This window comes from Mytilus edulis, chromosome 9 (genome assembly GCF_963676685.1).
Source record: "Mytilus edulis chromosome 9, xbMytEdul2.2, whole genome shotgun sequence".
Classification (NCBI taxonomy): domain Eukaryota; kingdom Metazoa; phylum Mollusca; class Bivalvia; order Mytilida; family Mytilidae; genus Mytilus; species Mytilus edulis.
The window spans coordinates 49,680,537-49,704,484 of NC_092352.1; the positions used below are offsets into that span (position 1 = coordinate 49,680,537).

Below are 23,948 nucleotides of genomic sequence, written 5' to 3' on the forward strand. Positions count from 1 at the left end.
CCAGTGAACTAACTACGATTAAGGACATTATCGTAACTAAAATGACTAATTAATAGCGTTATCCTTTCCTCGATGTTGATTGAGGTCTTCAAACACAAAGTTATAAAACACATCTACAAATGTGAAATACAATGTAGTGACTATTTTGAATTGTAATTGTTCATTAATGTAAATTTTTCTCGAATGACAGCTTTACTTACTATAAAGGCACATACATTTATCTAGTCTGCAGGGTTAATGTTGAACTCATTTTGTCCTTGTGTTGGATAACTGAAATTGACGGAAACGCAACACTCATGTTTTGTTTATTTTTTATTGCAGATATTCATCCAGATTTCTCTTGTTCTGCTACAGACCAATGTGTCACCAATGCTGAATGTGACACCGCTGATACTAATACATGTGTGTGTAATGCGGGTTACACAGCAACACCGACCACCACTCCTACCATGTGTAAGTTGATAATCAATTGTAATAAAATTGGCAACATTAGATCCAAACAGGTCAACATGGACAATATCGCCGTTAAACTTATCATTTTTATTTTATCATTTTTATGATCTATTATTTATCAGTAATATATGAGTAGCCACATAAAAGTATCAAGATGGAGTCTCTTAAATGTTTTATATCGCTTAAATCAAGAGGACAATGACTTAAATACAGTCACAATTTTATAGTAGCGCAAATTTAACGATTGTTTCAATCAAGCGTTAGTGGGTCTTGGGTACATCAAGTAGAAGAAACACGCGTTTGGCATACTGAATTCCATGTATTTTACCTAAATTGTTGCGCTTATACGGATTTTTATTTTTTCGTATTCCGAGTTTTATGATACATGCTGTACTTTGTTTTATCATTCTTACCTAATACACATAATTATATAAAAAAAAAATCATATACATGATTGGTTGGTCAAAATGGCAAGAAACACGATTACGACTGTCGGTATAGCATAACGTTTCGTTTATTTGACGTGTATTTCCCATACATGTATACGACAACCGTCATGCAGTGTGTGTAATTGAATTAACCGTCTTCTTGATTTAGAATTTTCTGATTTATATGTATCATGATCAAACTTGATGGTTTAAGTCACAATTATCTAGTTGATAAGATTATTTGTTTCGTAAATTAATTCGCGAAACAAGAAATACGCAAATAATATGTGGTCCAATTTAATATTTCTTCTAACGAAATATTAATTTAAATGACTTAGATTAAACTAATTTTTATTCATGTTTGTCCTTAAAACTTTTTTCAGGCAGCAGCAATGGTGAAGTCAAATTGTCAACTCTGTTATACATATACGTGGTACCAATTATTGTATCTATGTTTTTTCTTCTTCGATGAATGCTTATTCAATAATATTTTGATGTGTATGCTGTTTGTAATATTGAATCTTATTTATAAAATGAATAGTGTATTGGTACCGTATATTCTTATGTTCATTGTGTAGTTGCTGTTTTATTTGTGAGATTCTAAATTTGTGAAAAGTAGTAAAACTATTGCAACAGTTTTAAATTTTTGTATTTTCTTGTATCTTTATTTGGTGTTTATGAACCAAACATTGCTACTGTCATAACATAGACCAGTTTTGAACTGACAACCTCGTGTTCCATAATAGCAGTTTATTATATTTGGCTGAGTTAAATCTCTAAAAAATTAGCAGAAAGCTGGTGGGGGATAAACGTAAATGAAAAAAAAACAATCCAGCTTTAGACATACATAAATATTTGACATTTAGAGATAACCATAGTTTCAACTATATAAAGGTGTTCATATAAAAAAGAAGATGTGGTATAATTGCCAATGAGACAACTGTCCACAAGAGACCAAAATGACACAGACATTAACAACTATAGGTCACCGTACGGCCTTCAACAATGAGCAAGGCCCATACCGCATAGTCAACTATAAAAGGCCCCGATATGACAATGTAAAACAATTAAAACTAGAAAACAAACGGCCTTATTTAAATTTAAAAAAAATGAAAGAAAAACAAATATGTAACACAAAAACAAACGACAGCCACTGAATTACAGGCTCCTGACTTGGGACAGGCACATACATAAATAATGTGGCGGGGTTAAACATGTTAGCGGGATCCCAACCCTCCCCTTAACCTGAGACAGTTGTATAACAGTACAACATAAGAACGAACTATAAAAATCAGTTGAAAAAGGCTTAACTCGTCAGATGGTCAAAAATACAAGTGGACGTGGACGGGTACTTGTACATCCCGACAACAAAAAAACACTAGGAACAGACCTGAGAGTACTCGCAGTTATCTGACTAGTTCAAAGCCACTGAAAACTAATAAAAAAATCATGCATCTAAGACTAAAATATCAATCCGTACACATGCATACATTATGTCAAGCTATAAACTCATAAATTTACACTTGCACAGCTGCAAAACGTCCTGACAATCTCTAATTGTTTGATAACATTTAGGACATTGGTATAAAATGTAAAGATAACAGTTAAATTTACATTATGAATAGATTGCGTTTTGCTAATTACATTGTGCATTAATGATTATAAATGCAATACACAATTCACTAATAAGATTTACACAAGTTTTGAGAGTCGCAATAGAGGCACCGTGGAAGTGAACCGCATGCAACGAAACTAATAATTATAACGTCATCAAATGCTATTAAACCTTTTTTTTGCTTTTGTACCTTACAGCGACGTCATATCGCTGAAGCCATCTTTTTTGGTTGGATTTTGAAATGATTTTTTTCCTTCAACTTTGAGACCCAATTTAGCCCTAAATTTATTTTTTTTGGGGGGGAAACGGTACTATTTATTCTGCCATAGGCCACAAAACTAGCATTTTCTAAATTTACCACTTTTTATAATAAAAAACCTGGATAAAACAGTTATGCGTGGTGTTGGTGCTTTATTGTTCTGATTTAAAAGTTGAAGCCAAATAGTATCATGACAAACTTTCAACGGAGCTTAGTAATATTGTCCATGCCCATCGTAATTGTACACCAAATTTATGAAATTTTGTCTTTTCGAATAATTCTCTAGAACATATTTCAATAAGTTTCAAAATGTATATTGTAAATATTCACTCTGTGGTTATTCATAGATAAATAAAAAAATACATATTGCGCCATTATATCCAACCACAGCGCCCCTAAGTTGACTTCCTTCAACTGGCTTAGGTACACAAAAGGCCAACTATTGCTGGGGAAATGTAACAGTACCGTTTTTCCTTTAAAGTCAATCTGATTCCCTTTTGAATTTCGGAGAGTATAAAATAATTTTTTGCACCAAACTCGGGAAAATTTTATTTACCCCAATTTCTTGAACGTTTGTTTTATGTTACATGTATCCGGAAATTGAAGTCCGTCATATTTTTGTGACAGCGATATTTTCCGCTTTGTTTATTTCGTGGACATTCAAACTTTATCTAAAAGAAAGATACTATTGTTCTCAAAATTGTCAGCTTACATGTTAAGAAGTTAATCCATTTTAATCCTAGCATTGTCTATTTCTTGTTATCGTATATATGTTTTTAATTGTATTATTCGTTTATAGCATTACGTGACAAATTTCATTAGTACATGTAGTTATGATTAAGTAAGATTACGTAATTAGGTCTTTCCACTTTTCTGTGGAAAGACCTATTGTTTTTCTTCTGATTATTTTTTTTTTTTTCTTCCGCCTAATTTTGTTCTTGCGATAAACATTTGTTTCGCAATATGTCACTTAGATATTTTGTATATGATATCGAACAGTTTATGCGCTTTTGAAATTTACCCTGCGTAAACGAATACTTTTCTTTGTAGGAGTTATCTCCCCAAACACTGTTTTCCTTGTTATGGCATCTCCTTCGCAACCGTTTAAGATTATGACAAATTTATTTTACAAAATTGTTCGTTACATCCTCAGTAATTTTTGGCGTATTTGGATCGAAGCGATTCGAAGAAATTTTATAGGAGTTATCTATCTTTTCGGAATAAATTTGTCGGTATGTTTTTTTAACTCATAAACCGTTAACCGTATAACCCTGGAATGTTTTTATTTGAGTCCCCTGATTCCTAACTTAGAAAATTAGGTCAAGGTCAAAGGTCAAGGTCATATTTTAGATTTTCATATGTCTTTGATTTCCCTATAACTCTTGAACGGTTATAGATACAAAAAAATTAAGCAGTGAAAAATGCTTGGTACTTCAAGGGGCAACTTTTTTTTACATTATGACTATATTGATTTTACCATCATGTAAGGGACATAACTCCCATCGATGGTTTTTAAAAGGCCATTTTTAGGCAAAACTCTTAAACAAAAGGTCCTTGACCCATAGGGTCTTTTGCAATGACCATGTGGAGCAATGACCTTGACGAAGGTTACAAGGTCAAAGGTCAAGGTCATCAAATTATGTGGTTTTGGCACTATTTAAACATTTTTATGTGTGTTTGAATTTCAACCAACCAACCAACCAACATACCAACCAACCAACCAACCAACCAACCAACAAACCAATCAATCAATCAATCAATCAATCAATCAATCAATCAATCAATCATGATCATGATCAATCAACCAATAATGATCATGATCAATCAATCAATCATGTTTCCGTCTCATGTGTTTCTTATAGGGTTCAACCAACCAACCAACCAACCAATCAATCAATCAATCAATTAATCATGATCATGATCAACCAATCATGTTTCCGTCTCATGTGTTTAATATAGGGTCCAAGATCTTCTTTGTGTCTTTTTCCGTGTTTCAATTGACCCTATCCAATGTGTTTAACCAACCAACCAACCAACCAACCAACCAACCAACCAACTAATCAATCAATCAATCAATCAATCAATCAATCAATCAATCAATCAATCATGATCATGATCAATCAATCATGTTTCCGTCTCATGTGTTTAATATAGGGTCCAAGATCTTCTTTGTTTCTTTTTCCGTGTTTCAATTGACCCTATCCAACGTGTTTAACCAACCAACCAACCAACCAACCAACCAACTAATCAATTAATCAATCAATCAATCAACCAATCAATCAATCATGATCAATCAATCATGTTTCCGTCTCATGTGTTTAATATAGGGTCCAAGATCTTCTTTGTTTCTTTTTCCGTGTTTCAATTGACCCTATCCAACGTGTTTAACCAACCAACCAACCAACCAACCAACCAACTAATCAATTAATCAATCAATCAATCAACCAATCAATCAATCATGATCAATCAATCATGTTTCCGTCTCATGTGTTTAATATAGGGTCCAAGATCTTCTTTGTTTCTTTTTCCGTGTTTCAATTGACCCTATCCAACGTGTTTAACCAACCAACCAACCAACTAATCAATTAATCAATCAATCAACTAATCAATCAATCATGTTTCCGTCTCATGTGTTTAATATAGGGTCCAAGATCTTCTTTGTTTCTTTTTCCGTGTTTCAATTGACCCTATCCAACGTGTTTAACCAACCAACCAATCAACCAACCAACCAACCAACTAACCAACTTATCAATCAATCAATCAATCAATCAATCAATCAATCAATCAATCAATCAATCTGTATGACTGTTTAATCATGACAGTTTATTGAAGGAACAAACTCTCAATTATTCAAGAAAAATTGAAATTTAATATTGTTCTTACGTCACTTCTGAAAAAAAAATCCACATGTTTTCTGAAACTACAAGTACAATCGACCTCAAAATTTGCAGTCAGCAGGGCATACATGTACTAAACGTTTATAAAAAAACTTGGTGCAGATATCTCTCAAAGCTTTTCCTAGAGAAAAGAAATGGCAATGCCGTAAAAATCGCTTGCTAGGTCCGTAAATCTCAGTAAAAACCTACAATAAAATGTCCGCTCCGAGTTTGAAATACTAATCTGTGTTACAAACAGGTGCTGAAAAATGTACATTATCAGAAAATAATCAATAAATGTGTTTTAAAGTTACACCGGATCAATTAAATCCAAAACATGCACTACTTGTGAACTGTCATCGAAATGTCAATTATCTACAATGACAAAAGAAATTACATTGTGTACATTCCATCTCTATAGATGTTGTCTGTTTAACGTCCCCACCTAAAAAGAAATAAAAAGACTATCTTTTCGTTATTATAAACCCGTGTCACGTGATGTGGCGCGCGCGCTGTACCTAAAATAAAAGAAAAACTTTCCAAACTAAACATGAAACTTCTCCGGTAACAATAATATAGACCCCATACAGAAACAAACAAACAAACAAACAAACACCCCCCAATTCAATTAATTTTACAGGGGGAAAGACCCCCTACAATTGCTTTTTTAAAGCAATTGATTTATATTTCATTTTATATTGTTTCTATGTAAATGGGCAGTTGGATACCAGCGGTCAAGCTGTACGGACGCCGTGCATTTACAGTGACATTCATTGTGTTTAGTATAGAACATTTATTGGAATTACCATTTGTTGTATCTTTCCGGAATATTTACCGTTGAACTTTTATTGTAATTAATGTTTTGCACTATTGAAGAAGTTATATATAAACCATCGTAAAGCTTAACTTAGTTCTGTTGACTTTATCCAGTGACTTTTCCCCCGAATTCTAAATATAACAGGAACGACGAAAACCCCTGTTATAAATTGGTGGAGGTACCCGGGACAGTTTGCTTAGTTTCAAACTTATTAGACAAACTGTACACAAGATCATGCCTACGCTCTACCACTGTACAATGGATTACAAATTGAAACAAAGATTAAATAGGTGGTGTCCACCTGACCTTCGGAAGGACTACAATATGAACAATCAGCAATGTTTCGTAGAAAACGGTAATTATCCAATACGCTCGGATTTTCATCGTGTCACCAACTCAAATATCGATAAAACAGTGAGATGTTTCCGCTGTGGACAAACAGGACATTTTTATAAACAATGTGCAGAAATTAGAATAAGATCAAAGAAAAAGCTAAACAGAGATTTTGAAAGACTTTCCTTATTTATTCAACGTAAAACGTGTGAAAATTTTCCTTTTTTCAACTTGGACGATGCAGAATTTCGTAAAGCAACACGGGCAAATTCGATTCTATATTTCCAGGTTAATTTACTTCAAACAAATCAAACCAAAATTTTGAAAGAAAAAGTGAAACTTGAATCAGTCGTTGATTTGGTAAAAGAACAATTGAAAGAAAACAGAAAATCGCTCAGACAGGAAATCGATTGTCTTAAGCAAGAGAATAGAACATTAAAATCGAAGCTCCAGAAAACAATTTCAAAAAGCACAGAACTATCGCGAGAAATAGAAATTCGAAATCTTGAAAACGATAAATTGGAGAGAACAATCAGAACGCTCTACAACAAAATAGCAGGCTTGGACGTATCAGAACTAGCAAACCAAAAGAAGATAAAAGATTTAACCACTAGTTGCAGGAAATTAGAAACGGAAATAAACGCATTAAGACATAACTCTTGTGACTGCAAAATTCCAAATCCATCGATGTCAAGGCCGATTCAAAACAAAGGACAAAATGTTAACCACGATCCATCCCGTGGAAGAAACCCATCCCGTGGAAGAAGAAGACAGTATTTTTATTAGACTCTGGGACAGAGTCTTATTTCAGTTGGAGGGAATTTGTGACAGCGATATTTTCCGCTTTGTTTATTTCGTGGACATTCAAACTTTATCTAAAAGCAAGATACTATTGTTCTCAAAATTGTCAGCTTACATGTTAAGAAGTTAATCCATTTTAATCCTAGCATTGTCTATTTCTTGTTATCGTATATATGTTTTTAATTGTATTATTCGTTTATAGCATTACGTGACAAATTTCATTAGTACATGTAGTTATGATTAAGTAAGATTACGTAATTCATTTTATATTGTTTCTATGTAAATGGGCAGTTGGATACCAGCGGTCAAGCTGTACGGACGCCGTGCATTTACAGTGACATTCATTGTGTTTAGTATAGAACATTTATTGGAATTACCATTTGTTGTATCTTTCCGGAATATTTACCGTTGAACTTTTATTGTAATTAATGTTTTGCACTATTGAAGAAGTTATATATAAACCATCGTAAAGCTTAACTTAGTTCTGTTGACTTTATCCAGTGACTTTTCCCCCGAATTCTAAATATAACAGGAACGACGAAAACCCCTGTTATATTTTACTGAGTTTGGTGCAAAACATATTTAAAACACCTAAAAGAAAGCATCTAAAGGAGAAATCAGCTAAACGTTTTAATAAAGCAGTAAATTCGCTATTACACTTTGACTGTAAATATAAGTTCGGAGTTATGACGTCGCTGTCAGGTGAAAAAGCAAAACAGTATAACAGCCTATCAAGACGTCATAACTTTTTGGACTAGCAACGAAACATATTGTTTAAAGTGACATGTGAAACACTATGTCACTGCTTGAAATGCAATACGTCTGAAATATTTTTCTTTACCTTCTTCATCAGCTGATGTCCATGGTGGTGTTAAATTTGCTGATAACTCTTTAGTGGATTTATTGTTCTTTAATGATGGTTTCTACCATTCTTGTGGGGTTTTACGTTATAAGAAAAACCTAATAACAGATGAATAGAAACTTTGATAGATAACAAAAATGATCAGAAAATTCAATGAAGCGGCAATTGCTACAAAAAAGTCATGTGCTGCCGATGCGGTTAGTAGATTGTCATTCTTCATAGGAATAATTGACAATGAGTCAGAATTGTTTTACCATTAGGTTCTTTCGTGATTCGACCAAAAACTAAAAATTTACAGAAATCTTAACAGAAAAAAATTACCAACAGTACAATATAAAAAAGCAATTGTGATGAATTCTATTCTTGTCTATAATGTTGGGGAGAGTTCATTTTTTTAGCAACACAGGCGTGTTAGAGCCTTTAGGTTTGAATTACCAAACGTCAGGTTTACATTGTAAGTGCGCTCTATAGCTAATATGGAAGTAAAGAGATGTTGACTTTTTTCAGAACGAGTCAGGATAAGGTACAGTTTTGAAATGAAGTGACTGCCAATCTATTGAGAATAAGAACAAAGATGTCATTAATGCTTAAAATTACAGAGATGATATGGGGTATCAATTATTGACACAAAACTTAGAACATGCACAGCCCAAAATAGCAAAGATGCACTTTTATTTCTGTTCCTTATCTCAAACTCACTATAATTATAACAAAGTAAGATGTGATATGATTGCCAATGAGACAACTCTGCACAAAAGAACAAATGATACAGAAATTAACAGCTGTAGCATGTTTAGGTCACTGTACGGCTTCCAATAATGAGCCCAACCCATACCGCATAGTGAGTTATAAAAGGCCCTAAAAAAATCACAAATGTAAAACAATTCAAACAAGAAGACTAATGGCATAATAAATGTACTAAAAAATTCACGACAAACAAATTTGTAACACATCAACAAACGATATCCACTGAATTACTGGCTCCTGACTTAAGACATGCACACACATACATAATGTGGTGGGGTTAGACATGTACATAAGCGGTATCCCAACACTCCCCTAACATTTGACAGTGTAACAGTACAACAAGAATGAACTATAAAAATCAGTTAAAAAAGACTTATCTCGTCAGATGGATAAAAATGGAAATATTGGACGTGGCTTGCTTCTTGTACATCCCACCAACAAAACAGACTTTAAGTACAGATCTAAGAGTACTCGCAGTTACTGACAGCTAGTTCAAAGCTTATAACAGCTAAAAATCATGCATTTCAATTATAAATCAGATTGTATCTACATGACACTCTTTGGAAACATTGTCGAACTTAGATGATCGAGAAAGGAAAACAGTTCCTAGTGACATAGTTATTATACATAATGTTTTTAATATGTATGTCATATCAGGTTAGTCGTATTCGACTGGCAAGAGATCGTGTCTAACCTTACGACAACACAAAGACGAAGAAGAGCCACGAATAACTTAAGGAAGCTATTATGCGTGGTTTTTGTTAATGATAAATCAATATTGGCGAATCAACGAATCGTGAAAGCGGACACTTTCGACGAGCAAGAAAAGAAACCGTCTCTTAATTACTTAATTAATCGCCTCTGATTAATGTCTATTTATTGTCACGTTATCTCCTTTGATTTGACAAAATAACTGCAAAGTCATGTTTTTCTCAGACAATTAAATCACTACTAGGCCATGAGAAACTAGCCCCTTTACTCCTGTGATTTTGTTACTTACTTGAGTGCTTCAGTACTTCTCACTACATGGAATATATAATAAATAAAATGACGTCAATAAGTTCTAATTATGTTTTGAAATTGCTAGATAGGTTAAAATACTTAATACTTATCATGGTATTTTCAAACTTTTAAATAATGAATAAAACATAATGTGGGGTACATGTTTACGGCATTGAACCAGCAAGCCATCAGTAAACAATGTATAGATGGGAGTTTGTTATAATATGCAAAATGACAAGGTCCAAACACCTCGATTCTAGAAAACTATTAAACTAACCAATTTTGAAAGATCTATCATACAAAAATGTCCCAAAAGGTCATTTCAAATACTTTTGTAGTCATTTCGTCCCGAATCTGAATGTTACAGACAACAAATTTGATACTACAGTCTACAAACATGACCACTGACATTTTATGTACAACACTATACAAACAGTGTGTCAAACATCATGAAAAGGTTAACAGCTAGTATAGGTGAATTGTTAACCTGATTAAATTTACTATAGTATGAAGTTGAACATTCGAAAGAGGCTGATTATGGTTAGTAAATTTAAACATTAATAATTGTCATATAATTGTTAAAAAAATAATAATAATAATAATTAAAATTGCAATAATAATGATTGTATATATTGCATGGATAACTATTATGTTAACCACATACATGTATGTATTTGAGATTTTAAATTTTTATATTTAATAAATTAATAATTTCACTAATCAATTGATCATTCATTTGGTAATTTTTAATACGGTACACATAACAACTGTTCCAATTTTCCTTTCTCGACATTTCCATGTCTATTGCAGCCCTCCAGCTGTCCCTAATATCAAGAATTTTATCCCAATCTTTATGCGATATTCAAGGATTTGTTTACCTAACATGCAGTGTGCGTTCCTTCAGAGAGTGTTGTTGCTGTGTTTTAGTTCTTATTAATGTAAACTTCTACTATCACACCTTTTAAAATTCACGGTAGGTATAATGTCCGGCTAGGATCGTGGTTTTTAGAGTAATTTGATCGGGCTTTTTCGAGTGTGACCACTTTTTTCTAGTGAATATGATTAAAAATGTAAACAAACAGACTTCTTTTCTAACAAGACGTGATATAGAAGCTTAAACTTGATATACAAGGTTATACATGGAATGTTAGCATTGGAAATAAAAAGATATCATCATTCTGACATTGCTTTGCGTTACAAAAGGTAAAAGCCTAAAAGTGCTTTTATTCCAAAATACCGAATAAAGCCATTTTCAAACACATAATGTACCAATGCAAATGTCGTCGGAAATGAAAACATGGAATCTATATATCCTTATACCGCAGTCCCACTAGGCCACGATCGCACTACGATCTGTGAAAAAAATGCAAATTTTGATTATCGTAGTACGATCGTGTAGATCGTAGTAAGGTCGTATAACGGTCGTGGTGAGGTCTTCAAGATCGTGATGAGCGTGGCCAACTTTGAACATGTTCAAATCCATCGTGTTGCGGTCGTGGCGAAATCCGGTCGTAGTAGAAGCGTAGTGAGAGCACACTTAAGCTGGGGTCACACATTCACGATTTTTACTGCCGTCCTTGACAGGACCATTCCCGATTAAAATTTATCAAAAGTCTGATCAAGATCCTATGAATCGTGGATGTAAATTCAAACTTTAAAAATTTAATCACGACAACAATCAGATATTGTTCAGGAAGCGCCGATATTCAACCGTTTCCAAGCGAATTTATCCCGATAATCCCGTTCTAAATCCGCTTCTAATCCGATTTTTATCTTTCGCCAGGTAAAATTCGACCGAGTCTGTCACGACTGCGTCCCGATTCTACCGAATGTAATCCGACAGAGATCAGATAGTGACAAGACAGTGAACCGACGCTGACGGAAGTTATCCGTTCGAACAAATTTCTCCAGATCATTCCCGTTCCACAGGACACCGTCCCGAATACACAGAACATTGTTAGGAATTCGATCCGATACAGCAGAATCTGTCACGACATAGGCACGATTGTAATACGACTAGACACAATCGGCTGAGTTTCCCCGAATGTTACGGGACGCACCTAACTGTCGGGGTGCTTTGCCGAACTATTCGGACCCTTCCCGACCAGTAGGAATCTGTTACGAACTTAAACGACTGCGTTCAGACAATAATAGGACATTCCAGATAATTGAGGATACTAATCCGACTTTTTCACTTTTCGTGTCGTATCGCTGTCTGATCTCAAACGGGAGTAATAATCGGCAATGTGTGAACCCCGCATAAGGTCGTAGTAAGATCGCAAAGGTCGCTGTACCATCGTAGCGAAAGCGTGATTTTATTCAGAGAGACTGCGCTACGATCTCACAGCGACGTTACTACGACCTCACTACGACCATCACGTTCTCACCGCGACCCAACTACGCTTCCACTTCGACTATACCACGTTTATATCACGCTGTGCAAGACCATAGTACGATTCTAGCACGCCCTTGCCGTCCTCATCACGCTCTTCTTACGACCCGACTACGTTCATACTACGACCATCATTCTCATTGTCATTTTTACATAAAATATATTAAATCTCTCCAGGTTTTATTTGTCTGCATCGGCGGTAATTAGACTTCTTGACCATTTTCTCTGACGGCTTAACCATGCTTCTCGTTTTCATTTAGATTAGACCGTTGGTTTTCCCGTTTGAATGATTTTACACTAGTAATTTTTGGGGCCATTTATAGCTTGCTGTTCGGTGTGAGCCAAGGATCCGTGTTGAAGGCCGAACCTTGGCCTATAATGGTTTACTTTTATAAATTGTTACTTGGATATGGAGAGTTGTCTCATTGGCACTCATACCACATCTTCCTATATCTATTGACACATCTGTGTCATCTCTGCTATCGTTCACTAACATATCGTCATTTGAGCTTTATGGACCAGCAATAGGTTGTAATTTAAGTTGGATTGGTCGGTCCGACATCTCTGCTTGATAAGGATTCGTTACTTTGCTACCTCTGCCTCTACATCAACCCCTACCACCACGCCCACGTATTCTAGTAGATTTTGGTGGCATGACTGTATCGTTTCCGAAAAAGATACTTATTAATCAGAAATAGAAGGAATGGAACTGTATTGATATGGAACACGATGTTGACGTTATTGCTGAGAACGTAGTATAATCGTGGTAAGAACGTGCTATAATCGCAGTAAGATCGGGTTGCAATCGGATAACTCGTGGTATGATCGTAGTGAGAACGTGAAGAGCGTAGAAAGATCTTGATAAGCGTAGTGAGGTCGCAGAATAAGCGCGGTGAAAATGTGGTATAAACGTAGCGGGGTCGTTGTAGAAGCGTAGTGAGGACGTAGTAGCATCGTGAAAGTGTGGAAATTAACATTTTCATGCCGCTCATACCGCGACCTCACCACGATCTGAATTTATTTTAGATCGTGGTGAGCGTGGTGCGATCGTGGTCTAGTGGGACTGGGGCTTTAAATATACAAACACTTTAAGCCCCAGTCCCACTAGACCACGATCGCACCACGCTTAAATTCAGATCTTGGTGAGGTCGCGGTATGAGCGGCATGCAAATGTAAATTTTCGTTGCTTTCACGATGCTAAAAAAGCAGAAAAATTCAAAACCGCTTGTGATTGGTCGGTTCATAGTTCATAGGGTCATTCACTCTCTAGATTTTACATTAATCATTTGTGACTCTTTAGACTTATCCTTCACTGTTTTATGCAAATTATCTAAAACGGAAGTAGTTGTATTTTGTAGGAGGACTAAAAACGATCACATGAAAATTCATTGACAAATCTTGTGTACTGGGGGTAAGGGGTACTCTAATGGTAATACAATGCATATCATCTGAAAGATAAACTTTTCATGAATCGAATGGCGTATGGGACTGAATTGACAGAGAAATAAGGGTTTTATGCGGAGAGGTAAAAAAAGTAGTTGGGTACCTTCTCGTAAATATACGTTGATAGTGGGTCTTCCAATGGATAGAAACAAGTGCCTGAGGGAAGGCTTTTCTCTGTTAGATATTCCCGGAAACCATAATGATTAATAGCTGTGTTTGTTTGCCTTTTAGTGTTTTTTGAATCAACGTTTTCTAACAGATGTTCCCCGTCTTCATCCTCGAGGGATGCGAATCTTCGTTTCGTGGCCATTTATCGTTAACGTCTACTTGTTCAAGTTGTTGTGATTGTACCGGAAGTTTTACAGAAAAGCATTTTATTGGATGTTGAGAATACGTCATTAAGTATATTGGTTTTCAGATTTCTATAATTAGATTTTTTTTAAATAACCGTGCAATATGCTTTTTGCCGGTCAATATTCTTTTTGCTATCCGCCGTTTTTCTATCTACCTTCGAAAATATAGTTTAACATGTGACTATCCCTAAACGAATCAAATTAGTTAAAATATACGAATTAATAATACGAAATAACAGGTAATTGAACTTATCGCATGTTTTATCACTCGAAAAAGCCAGAACTACACTCGAAACAAATGGACAGAATCACTCGAAAATACACGATCCTAGCCGGACGCTATACCTACCGTGAAATGACTCACACTGTAACATGTGTGAGGATATTTTAATATATCTTTAATAAAACGAACCTGTTGTTTATATTTTAATCGTTTATCTTTTGGACATGGTTTTATCTGTGTTTTTCTACGGATGTTTTATGATGGACCGTCGGTAACTTTTTCCCTAAAAAGATAAGAGCAGATAGTAAGCCTTTAAACCTTGCAACAGTGCAACCTCGTGCTGTATGCCTTGTAATAATGAATGGATAAGTTTAGAGCAAGACACGTTAGCATTGTTAGGTAACTTTAACAGGCCCATGAATAGTTTAAAGGGATACAAATAAATAAATTATGATGAAATATATTTGCACCCTGATTAAACATTTTTTCTGTAGCGTGTTTTGTCTACCTAGGCTCTCGCATAAACAATATTTCGGTTAAATCTATTAAAACACTTACCATTGAAAAAAAAGTTCTTTAACGCAAAAGAAAACGAGACCGGTCTGATTAAAAATAATTAAATCAAATCTCAATATTTCATAATGTTATAACATATCTAAAACACGGTTTTTGCTTTCACTAAAAACCTAAAATAAACACAAAAAGTTTAGATAAGATGATACATGGGTCAGTAGAAAGCATTGCGATAATTCGTAGCAATTTACTTTGAATTCGATCTTTATGTCGTTATTGGGACCAATTCTGGTGCCTTGTGAAAGTGGTGCATGCTACGTGTACGTCCTCGACTAATACAATTCACGGAACACTTGAGACCGTATATAGCATAACATTTCTCATTATCGAACAAACCCTTATCTCTTGTGGTAGTCGACCCTCCCCATTTTTCATCCCAGTAGCCATCAGTTACAATAATCAGTGTTTCATGTTAAAAAAATGGAATAAATGCATCATTCTTGATTTTACATTTATACTTCTCTCAACATTTGATCTGACCGTGTTGCATTTATACTTGTATAACTTTTGAATCCTATCGGATGTATAATTATGGTATGCATACCAACTTGCAAATATTACGTATACACATGCGCATTTAAATTGGTTGCTATACAAAACAAATATAAAATGATATCCGGCGTTTTAATAAATCAAACGGGTATACAAAATAGTTGAGGTTAACCGATAGAATAAGGAAACCGTTATTAAAAAGTGACTACATGGTAAGTAGAGATTTAAAAAATAATAAAAACTGCACGTGTAAAACTAGTTCATATTTACAATAACTATTTTCTTTCTTTTGAAAACGAACACCAAAATATATTCCATCTTCTGTTTTCAGCTTCATACTTTTATCTGTCATGCAAAATTGTAATAGCATCGATAGCAGGTGCTATGAAGTTGTCTAACTCTTTACAACGCATTGGAAATATTTGCGCAACACCAATGAACATGTTATTCAGAAAAAAAAAATAAACAGATATATGAAAACTATTGAATATTAGTATGTTCTGGGTTTCCGTACAAAAGCTGCATCCAAAATACCTTATTGATCATGATTTTAAATATTATACTAAAGTATTTCAATTCTTTTGTAAAGAGACATACAAAAAGTAAAATGGATGTTCTTTAAAAGAAGTCCCCATGGGTGACTGGGGAAACGAAATATGGTGACTTGGTCTTCTCCCGACCGGCAGTAAAACGCTTGCCAAAGTGGGGCGTCCGTTTGGCTGTGCGGGATGTATCAAGTTTGCAGCCACGTCCGGTTAGAATGGGAACGTTAAATCCGATGCCTCGTGTAAAGAGAGTGTCACGCTCTTTGCACGTGCAAAACTCCTTGAGGTGGCCTGTTGCAAGGCCAAATTTCGACCCCCTTGGCTTCCAGTATACCCTCAGTTTCCAGTGACAGTCCAAATTTCCCCAATCATCATCACGGATGGCTTCTATTAATACAAGACCAATCTATTGTATTTATTGTTAACTTTTTGTCGTCCTGAACATGCACGGAATATTTTCCACTGGACGTTAAGCAACCAACAATCAATCATTCTTTAAAAGATTTTTTGTATTTAAATTTACTTATTGTTGCTTAGTTCCTAATGTCCAGTGGTTAATATTTCATAATGATGAGAAATATTCTTAGAATAATTCCAATAGGTAAGATCTGCAAAGTGCATTCGCCTGGAGAGAATGACGGAAAACTCGAATACCACTTTTAATTTGGTTTTGATCCTATCCATACATTGATACAATAACCGTGAGAAGTATATATATACACGTGATGTTATTGCTTTTAATATGGAATGTATAAGTGTTCAAGCAAAACAAAAAGGTTAAAAGAGAAAAAAATAGGTGAAAAGAACATTTCTTTTTTAAATATTTATTAAAAAAATAGAAGGTAGGAATATTACCCAACCGCCTGTGGTTGTTTCTGGCATGCATAAACAAAATATTCCCCCGTCACTAAATTAAAAAAAAAATCAGTATTTTAAATATTGCCTGTTCTTTTTGATAACATATATGAAAGTGTGATTGTGCAAGACATTTAAAGGGTTGTTTGTTTAATTTTTACAATTTCAAGCTTGAACCCATCCCACTTATAAATATAAAACAACAACCTTTGTAGACTAACACCCAAGTTATTCGGAGGCACATTTTGATTATTTTACCTAAATCGTTCACTGGTTTATTAAATTACAATTGTCTTATTGTTTCCTTAACATGCATGCTATCGCATAAAACCCTAATTTTACGTTTGCGTGCATGTAATTGGTATTTTATATCAAGTAGGATGCAGATTAATCAAGTTATTTCATACGAAAATAATGAAGAACATGTCCTTTTTAATCAAATTAGGTTGAAAAGGTGAGCTATAAATATAAGTATATTGTTATGAATAAAAGGGGATGTTGTGTCACCATACTAGTGTCGGTGTGTCGCTTTCAAACTGTAATATAAAGAATAAAGTTTGCGAAACCAGATTAGAAGCGCGAATAAAAAACTTACAATTCTCAGAAGTACTGACTTAATAATGTGCTAGACAACCAAAAACATTACATTTTATTAAACATAGACCTTAAAGACCTATCAATTAAGACAACTAAAATAGGAAAATGTTGTGAGATTGCAATCAGATAACTATTCAACACATCCAAAATTACGCAAAAGATAGCAATTTTAGTTTTTTCAAAAATGAACAAAACCCATATCGCATAAGCAAGATAAAAGGCCCCGAAATTATAAATGAAACAGAATGCAAGCGAAAAAGTATTGTCTATCAGATTTCCATGTTCAATGAAAGCCCATGCACATTTTGTAAAAGTGTGTCTACCTGAACTGAACAAAAACTCGGACTATAGCGTGAATTTCTAGACAATTGTTCTTCTCACCAATCGACCCTGTTCCTTGTTTCATCTGAGATTATTAATGGACTTTTCAAGATGACTAAACAACAGCAGCATAGTCATCTCTAACTGCACGTTCCACTCCTTGTGCACGATGTTATACTCATATAAAAGGGCAATAACATAATTATGTATATAATAGAAAGCATGAATTATATAAATGGCTTGTCATTAACACTTAAGTAACATTTAGCAGAAGTGTGTTTTTTTTTTGCTCCTGCCATGTATTATGTCCTGGAAGTTATAAAGTACTTTCATTTTAGCTCACCACATCTCAAATAACCCAATCGATTCAAATCGAAGATTGCCAAACTATGTCAGCTCTATCAAACACTATTTATGAATTTAACACATAGTTGGACGAGTTATTAGGTAAATATATTCACACTCGTAATTTCGGAAAAAACATATTTAAATTTAGGTGTCTTACGAAAAGTTTAAACGCTACACCTAAACATCTTTAAACTCCTGGTCATATATAAAATAAGTATATTCTGTTCATAAAAGTGTGACGAAAAGTATGTGTGTTCCTTAAATTTTTTTTCAAAAACTGTGAAGAATTGAAAAAAAATATAGTTAGTTTCCGACAGAAGGTGTCCACGTGTAACACTTCACTTTAGTGAAACTGCTGCCTATTTATTGCGCCATTTTGTTTGTTTGTCCATTAAAAACAATTAGACAAAAATCTATTCTGTACAAACAGGCGGGCGGACGCACAAGACGGATAGTGTTGTGCTATTGATATGTTCACGCCTTAATGTTTAACCTGTCATAGATAGATTAAAGCCTTATTGTTATTGATAAAAATACATGCAACAACAGCTTTTTGTTTGAATTAAAGACATCATTGTTATTTTTAAAATAGACAACATATCATTTACTTTTTTTTTGTGATTTCTATCTTATTCACAGGACCACCTAAAAGTTAAAGTTACTGGTGTATGGCTATTGATTACAATGTTTTGTGCATTATCAGTTGAAGGTATGATGGTTATATCCAATAGGATTTACTTATTACTTTGCTGCAAATGAAATGAAAGACAAAATATTTAACAAAACATTTAAATACGCTATTCAAATTATTTACTTATTTATCATACTGTTTTGTGAAAATGTGCTTTCAATATAATTACATTTGACCTAAATGCTTGCAATTTGTCTAAAATTCTCTGAAAAGACAATAGTATGTAATTGGTTTCATTTATCTTAATATAAAAATCTACGCGATAAAAAGTAAGGTATTGTTATTGCAAACGTTATGGTTGTAGACATGCACACCCAAGAGACGACAAAATTAACACATCGACAACCCAGTAAAATTATTTTGAATTCTTATCCTATTTGTTACGTTTTAATTGCAAACTATAATTCGAACTCCATATACAAACAGAAACGTATCATAGCTACATGCACCATTTATACCAAACTATACATAACTACAATTTAATCACATGTGCATTATCACTATTTAGGAGCAACTTATGGCCAACATTGTACAATAAACGCAAATTGCACAGACGATGAGAACATATGTGTTGGTAACAACTGTACATGCTCCAGTACTGCATTTAGAAGAAATAATACCGAATGTGCTACAAGTAAGTTTTAATGAAGTCTAGATTATACTCTGCAATTTTGCATTGTATATGGACTACAAATGTAGCAACAACAACTAAGATATACATAATGGTTCTCTCCTGCATCAATAAAAAAAACCTGACCGCCATGAAGTATCTAAATTTGTGTAGTGATTGAAAGTGGCGTTTAACACCAACAAGTTATCACTCAGAGTGAATATTATGCAAATCAACTATGATACATTTCATATGCTTCCACACCATAATTTTGGAGTTTTTATGATTTTAAAACAATATGTATTTTTCGAAATTTTTTAATAAAAAAAAAAGAAGATTTTTCCCAAATTAATTGGCAAAATAATAAAATTAAAAAAAAACACATATATATCTACATATTATGCACAACAACTGTTTTTGATTTTATCGATAGCCTATATAAATTTGTCTTTTACGAAAGAGAACAGACGGACGGACAAAGTGAAAACTTTTGGGATCTAAAAACATGATATTTATAGTATGTATATTTTTCTTACAGAAATTGATTTGAATGCAGTTTGTGGAGAATCGACTGACATATGTGCAGATTCCCTTGCAGAATGTCAAAATGATACAGAATACAAATGCTTATGCAAAGACAATAATTTTGAAAATAAAACTGGTCTCTGTTCACCACGTAAGATATTATATATCATCGCTCTTGTTATCTAGAGAAAAACTAACTATAATACCCCTAATTCAGTTTTTCTTAAAGGTGAAATGACTGATAATTGCTGACGTAACGTCTAGTCGACGATATAAATTAAATAAAACTTGAAAAATATATTAGATTTTATTATGAAAAATAAAAAAAACATTATTGTATACCAATGTAAACACTTTGAGCAACTTAAAACTCTCGTAATCTTAAGAATTATGCTCAGACATATAAGATGTGACAGGCCCGCATTTACAAAATGTAGGAGGTAAACAGTTAAAAGAAAAACAAAGATGTGAGATGACCAAGTCTTAATTTCGTTACCAAAGGAGTAAGTTCAGTAAGATCCCTTTTTGGCCCCAAAATATAGCAGTTTTACAAAATGGTGAAAATGTAATCTTTTAGTTATTTACTGGAAAGAAGAATGCTTCTGCTACATAAATATGGGCTGTTTTCGACAATACAATGCACATATATCGGGTCATTAAGTCATGCAAAATTACTGAAATCTTCACAATTTGAGCATTTTAGTCAACTTTAGACGGTTTTCGTCTTAAATGAAAGTGGGCGCATTCGTGTTCATTCATAATATTGAAATGTAAGTTGTATTTGATTATAATACATAACATATATAAAGGTTGAGGGTGAACACGGATGTGGCCAATTTCATTTTGACACTGAAAAGTGACGGTTTTTGGCATATTTGATAGATCGGAGCGTTTGTAATTACTAAATCAGTTAAAATCTTTCACATAAACTAATTGCAGAAATTGAAATAGATAATAAGTTGTTTAAAAATTGACCCAAATCTTTCGTTAGATGAATCTGAAATTTGAGGCCAAAATCAGCCCTTACCGGTCCTACTCCTTTTACTACTCTTATGAAAGGCACACAATTTATCTTTTCTTATATATCAGAATTTGCAGAACGATGTATTCCACCTTTTTATTCATCACCAGAGGCATAGAACAGAAGATCCGAAACACGATAACGTCATTGGTAATAAAAGTCATCGCGGATCCGCGGATTAAAATTAAATTACACTGATGCCATCAATCGGTTGAGGTTAGCATGAACTATAAAGCAATTTCATAGTAAAATTGCAACTTGTTCTGTTTGGTGGAAACAGTATAAAACAGGAGGCAGTGTGTTTTACTGACAGAATGTATATTACTAATAACATAAAACGTAAGAAAAAATCTACTCAAGACATATTATCTCCCTTTGTGTTGGCTTGTAACTAGAGTACATAATTATCAAAATACATAATTTTACTAATAATTGGTGTATATTCTTTGTATCCTGTACTGTTGAAATATATATCATTGTTAAATTTATTACAGGAATAGCATTTAATGTTACATGTGATAATACAGATTCTGCAGCTAGCCAATGTTCACAAGCCAACATGGGATGTATCAACGATGGTTCGGGGATATACAGATGTTTGTGTAACAGTGACTATTACGAAAGTAACGGGACTTGCTATGACAGTAAGATAGTATATATTTTAATCACTAATAATAGACCAAAAAGAATTATGAATAGAATAAGATGTATGGTATACGTTAATGAGACAGGAACCCAAATGACCGTGCGAAACCCGAATGTGCAGTCAAGATTATTAAAAAGCTTCGCAGTCTAGTGAGGTTCCTTAGACAACATTGCTTCTTAAACAACACAATTATTTTCCATTAATTTGGACCAAGCAAATGTAATTTACCACTCGAAGTACTACATGTATCTGTATTACAGAAATCCCATTGTAATTAGATCAAGCATGGTTAAGTCCGCAATTGCAGTACATAGTAAAACGGCTTTTTGGACACGATCAACAATATTAATCCACGTGCACTGAATACATGCAGATGACACTCAAGTTATATATATGATATTTTTTTAAGTAATTTGATATACTGCTGTTGAGAAAATTCAGTCTCATTCGATGGTGTTACGTTATAAAAACGTTTGAAAAGGGTGGAAAATCATACACACACTTCAAAAGACAGTGACATGCGTACGCGTGCTCATCATCTTGTACGGCTGGATTTCTTTGTTTGATAAAATATTTTTCTTATCGTAAATAGAAAAAGGGTTAGCTGTAAAACATATTTTTTCCAATTTCATATTTATTTACAGGAATGAAACCATATGAAGCTTGTGATGACAGACAATGTGTTGTCCATGCCACATGTAACGTGGGTAATTGCACGTGTGACATTGGGTATGAAGCGTCACCAATAGTTAGTCCTACTCAGTGTAAGCTTTTTTTATCATTAATTATTCAGTAATTAGTATTTGTGTCTATTCTTAAACTTGTATTAGCCTCTTCGAAAATCACTTTTGACACTCTCGCTACGACCCAGCCTGAATCAATCCTTCAAGTTGTTACAGTATTGTCATTAGAAAGCAGTAAAATTCATAACAGATACCAAAAAATTGTGAAATGAAGTATCATAGTAATCTTATTGTCAAACGACTTACGACTGCTCTTTCCTCAATTTTTTTTAAAGTGCAAATACATATCTTTTTTTACTTTCTAAATCTAATCTCCGAAATTGTTTGACATACATTTACGTATTTATATCAATCATTCCTAGAAACGAAATAGCCGTGATTTTTTGGGGGTTTTCTTCTTATTATATTACAAAACAGTGCAAATATGGTATGATTTTCAGTTATTCAAAAAACTTAAAATCATAGTTTGTATTTAATTACAGTAACTTATTGTTTAGCATGAAACAAATTTTGTAGGTTTTTAAAATCATCAATTATAAAGCTATCATCATGATCATGAATTTTTATTTACAGATATATAGTTTCGAACATTTATCATGTTTATCAAATTTGTCAATCTTTACCTTTTAGGTAATGGTGCTGGTGGAGAAACAGTTCCGATATTATATATTTTAGCAATGGTGAAAGTTTTGAGTCAGATGTTAATTTCCTTTTAGGTGTCTTAGTTATTTTAATTGTGACAATTAAGTAAAATATTTCAAATTTAAGATAATTATGATAAATGTATGTTGAATATAAATGAAGTGTTGTCAACGAAATCTATAATTAAATCTACAACACTAAATATATTGTTCGTTCCGTGACACTACCGAATATATACATTTGTTCCTTAGATGATCATGTGCTGAGTAATTTTGAATCTGTATCTCCTACCAAATTGACACTTTTACTATAATTAATATGTGTGCATTATAAAATCGCTTATAGTGTCATGTAAAAACAGGAAATTAACCAGTGATTACTCCGTTCAGAACTTTCAGGTCAATTTGTGGTTATTAAATATAGAAAGAAAAAAAAACAATGATTTGCTTTAAATAATAAAGAGAAATTTTAGATATACAAAGTAGATAGCTAGATTTACAAGCACGCGCGCATAAGAACACTTTTCAGTGTTATATATGATATATTTAGATATTAAGCAGATTAGATTTTAATTTCAGTTTTAACCAATTTATTAGTAGACTGAATGCATGCATACAACTTGACAATACTCGGAATTCACCTTGAACTTGTTAAGATTTTGACTGAAAATCAATAATCAGCTGATTGCATTTTATGCATATCGACATCAAAGGACTAATTAATAAAGGTTTTGAT

The 23,948-nt window shown here is 33.5% G+C and overlaps 1 protein-coding gene across 2 annotated transcripts; it reads left to right on the top strand.

Moving 5' to 3' along the window:
- Positions 1–10,638: 10,638 nt before the first annotated feature.
- On the top strand, positions 10,639–23,649 carry LOC139488527 (sperm transmembrane protein 9-like). Of its 2 annotated transcripts, none has more exons than XM_071274230.1 (7): positions 10,639–10,733; positions 18,975–19,044; positions 19,535–19,660; positions 20,175–20,312; positions 21,677–21,826; positions 22,473–22,592; positions 23,202–23,649. In XM_071274230.1, exons 1-7 carry the CDS (start codon positions 10,701–10,703, stop codon positions 23,285–23,287), a joined length of 723 nt encoding a protein of 240 aa, XP_071130331.1. In that variant the 5' UTR covers positions 10,639–10,700; the 3' UTR covers positions 23,288–23,649. The 2 variants fall into 2 exon arrangements, with proteins under 2 accessions (XP_071130331.1, XP_071130332.1); XM_071274231.1 differs by lacking the exon at positions 10,639–10,733 and adding an exon at positions 15,784–15,881.
- The last annotated feature ends 299 nt before the right edge of the window (positions 23,650–23,948 follow it).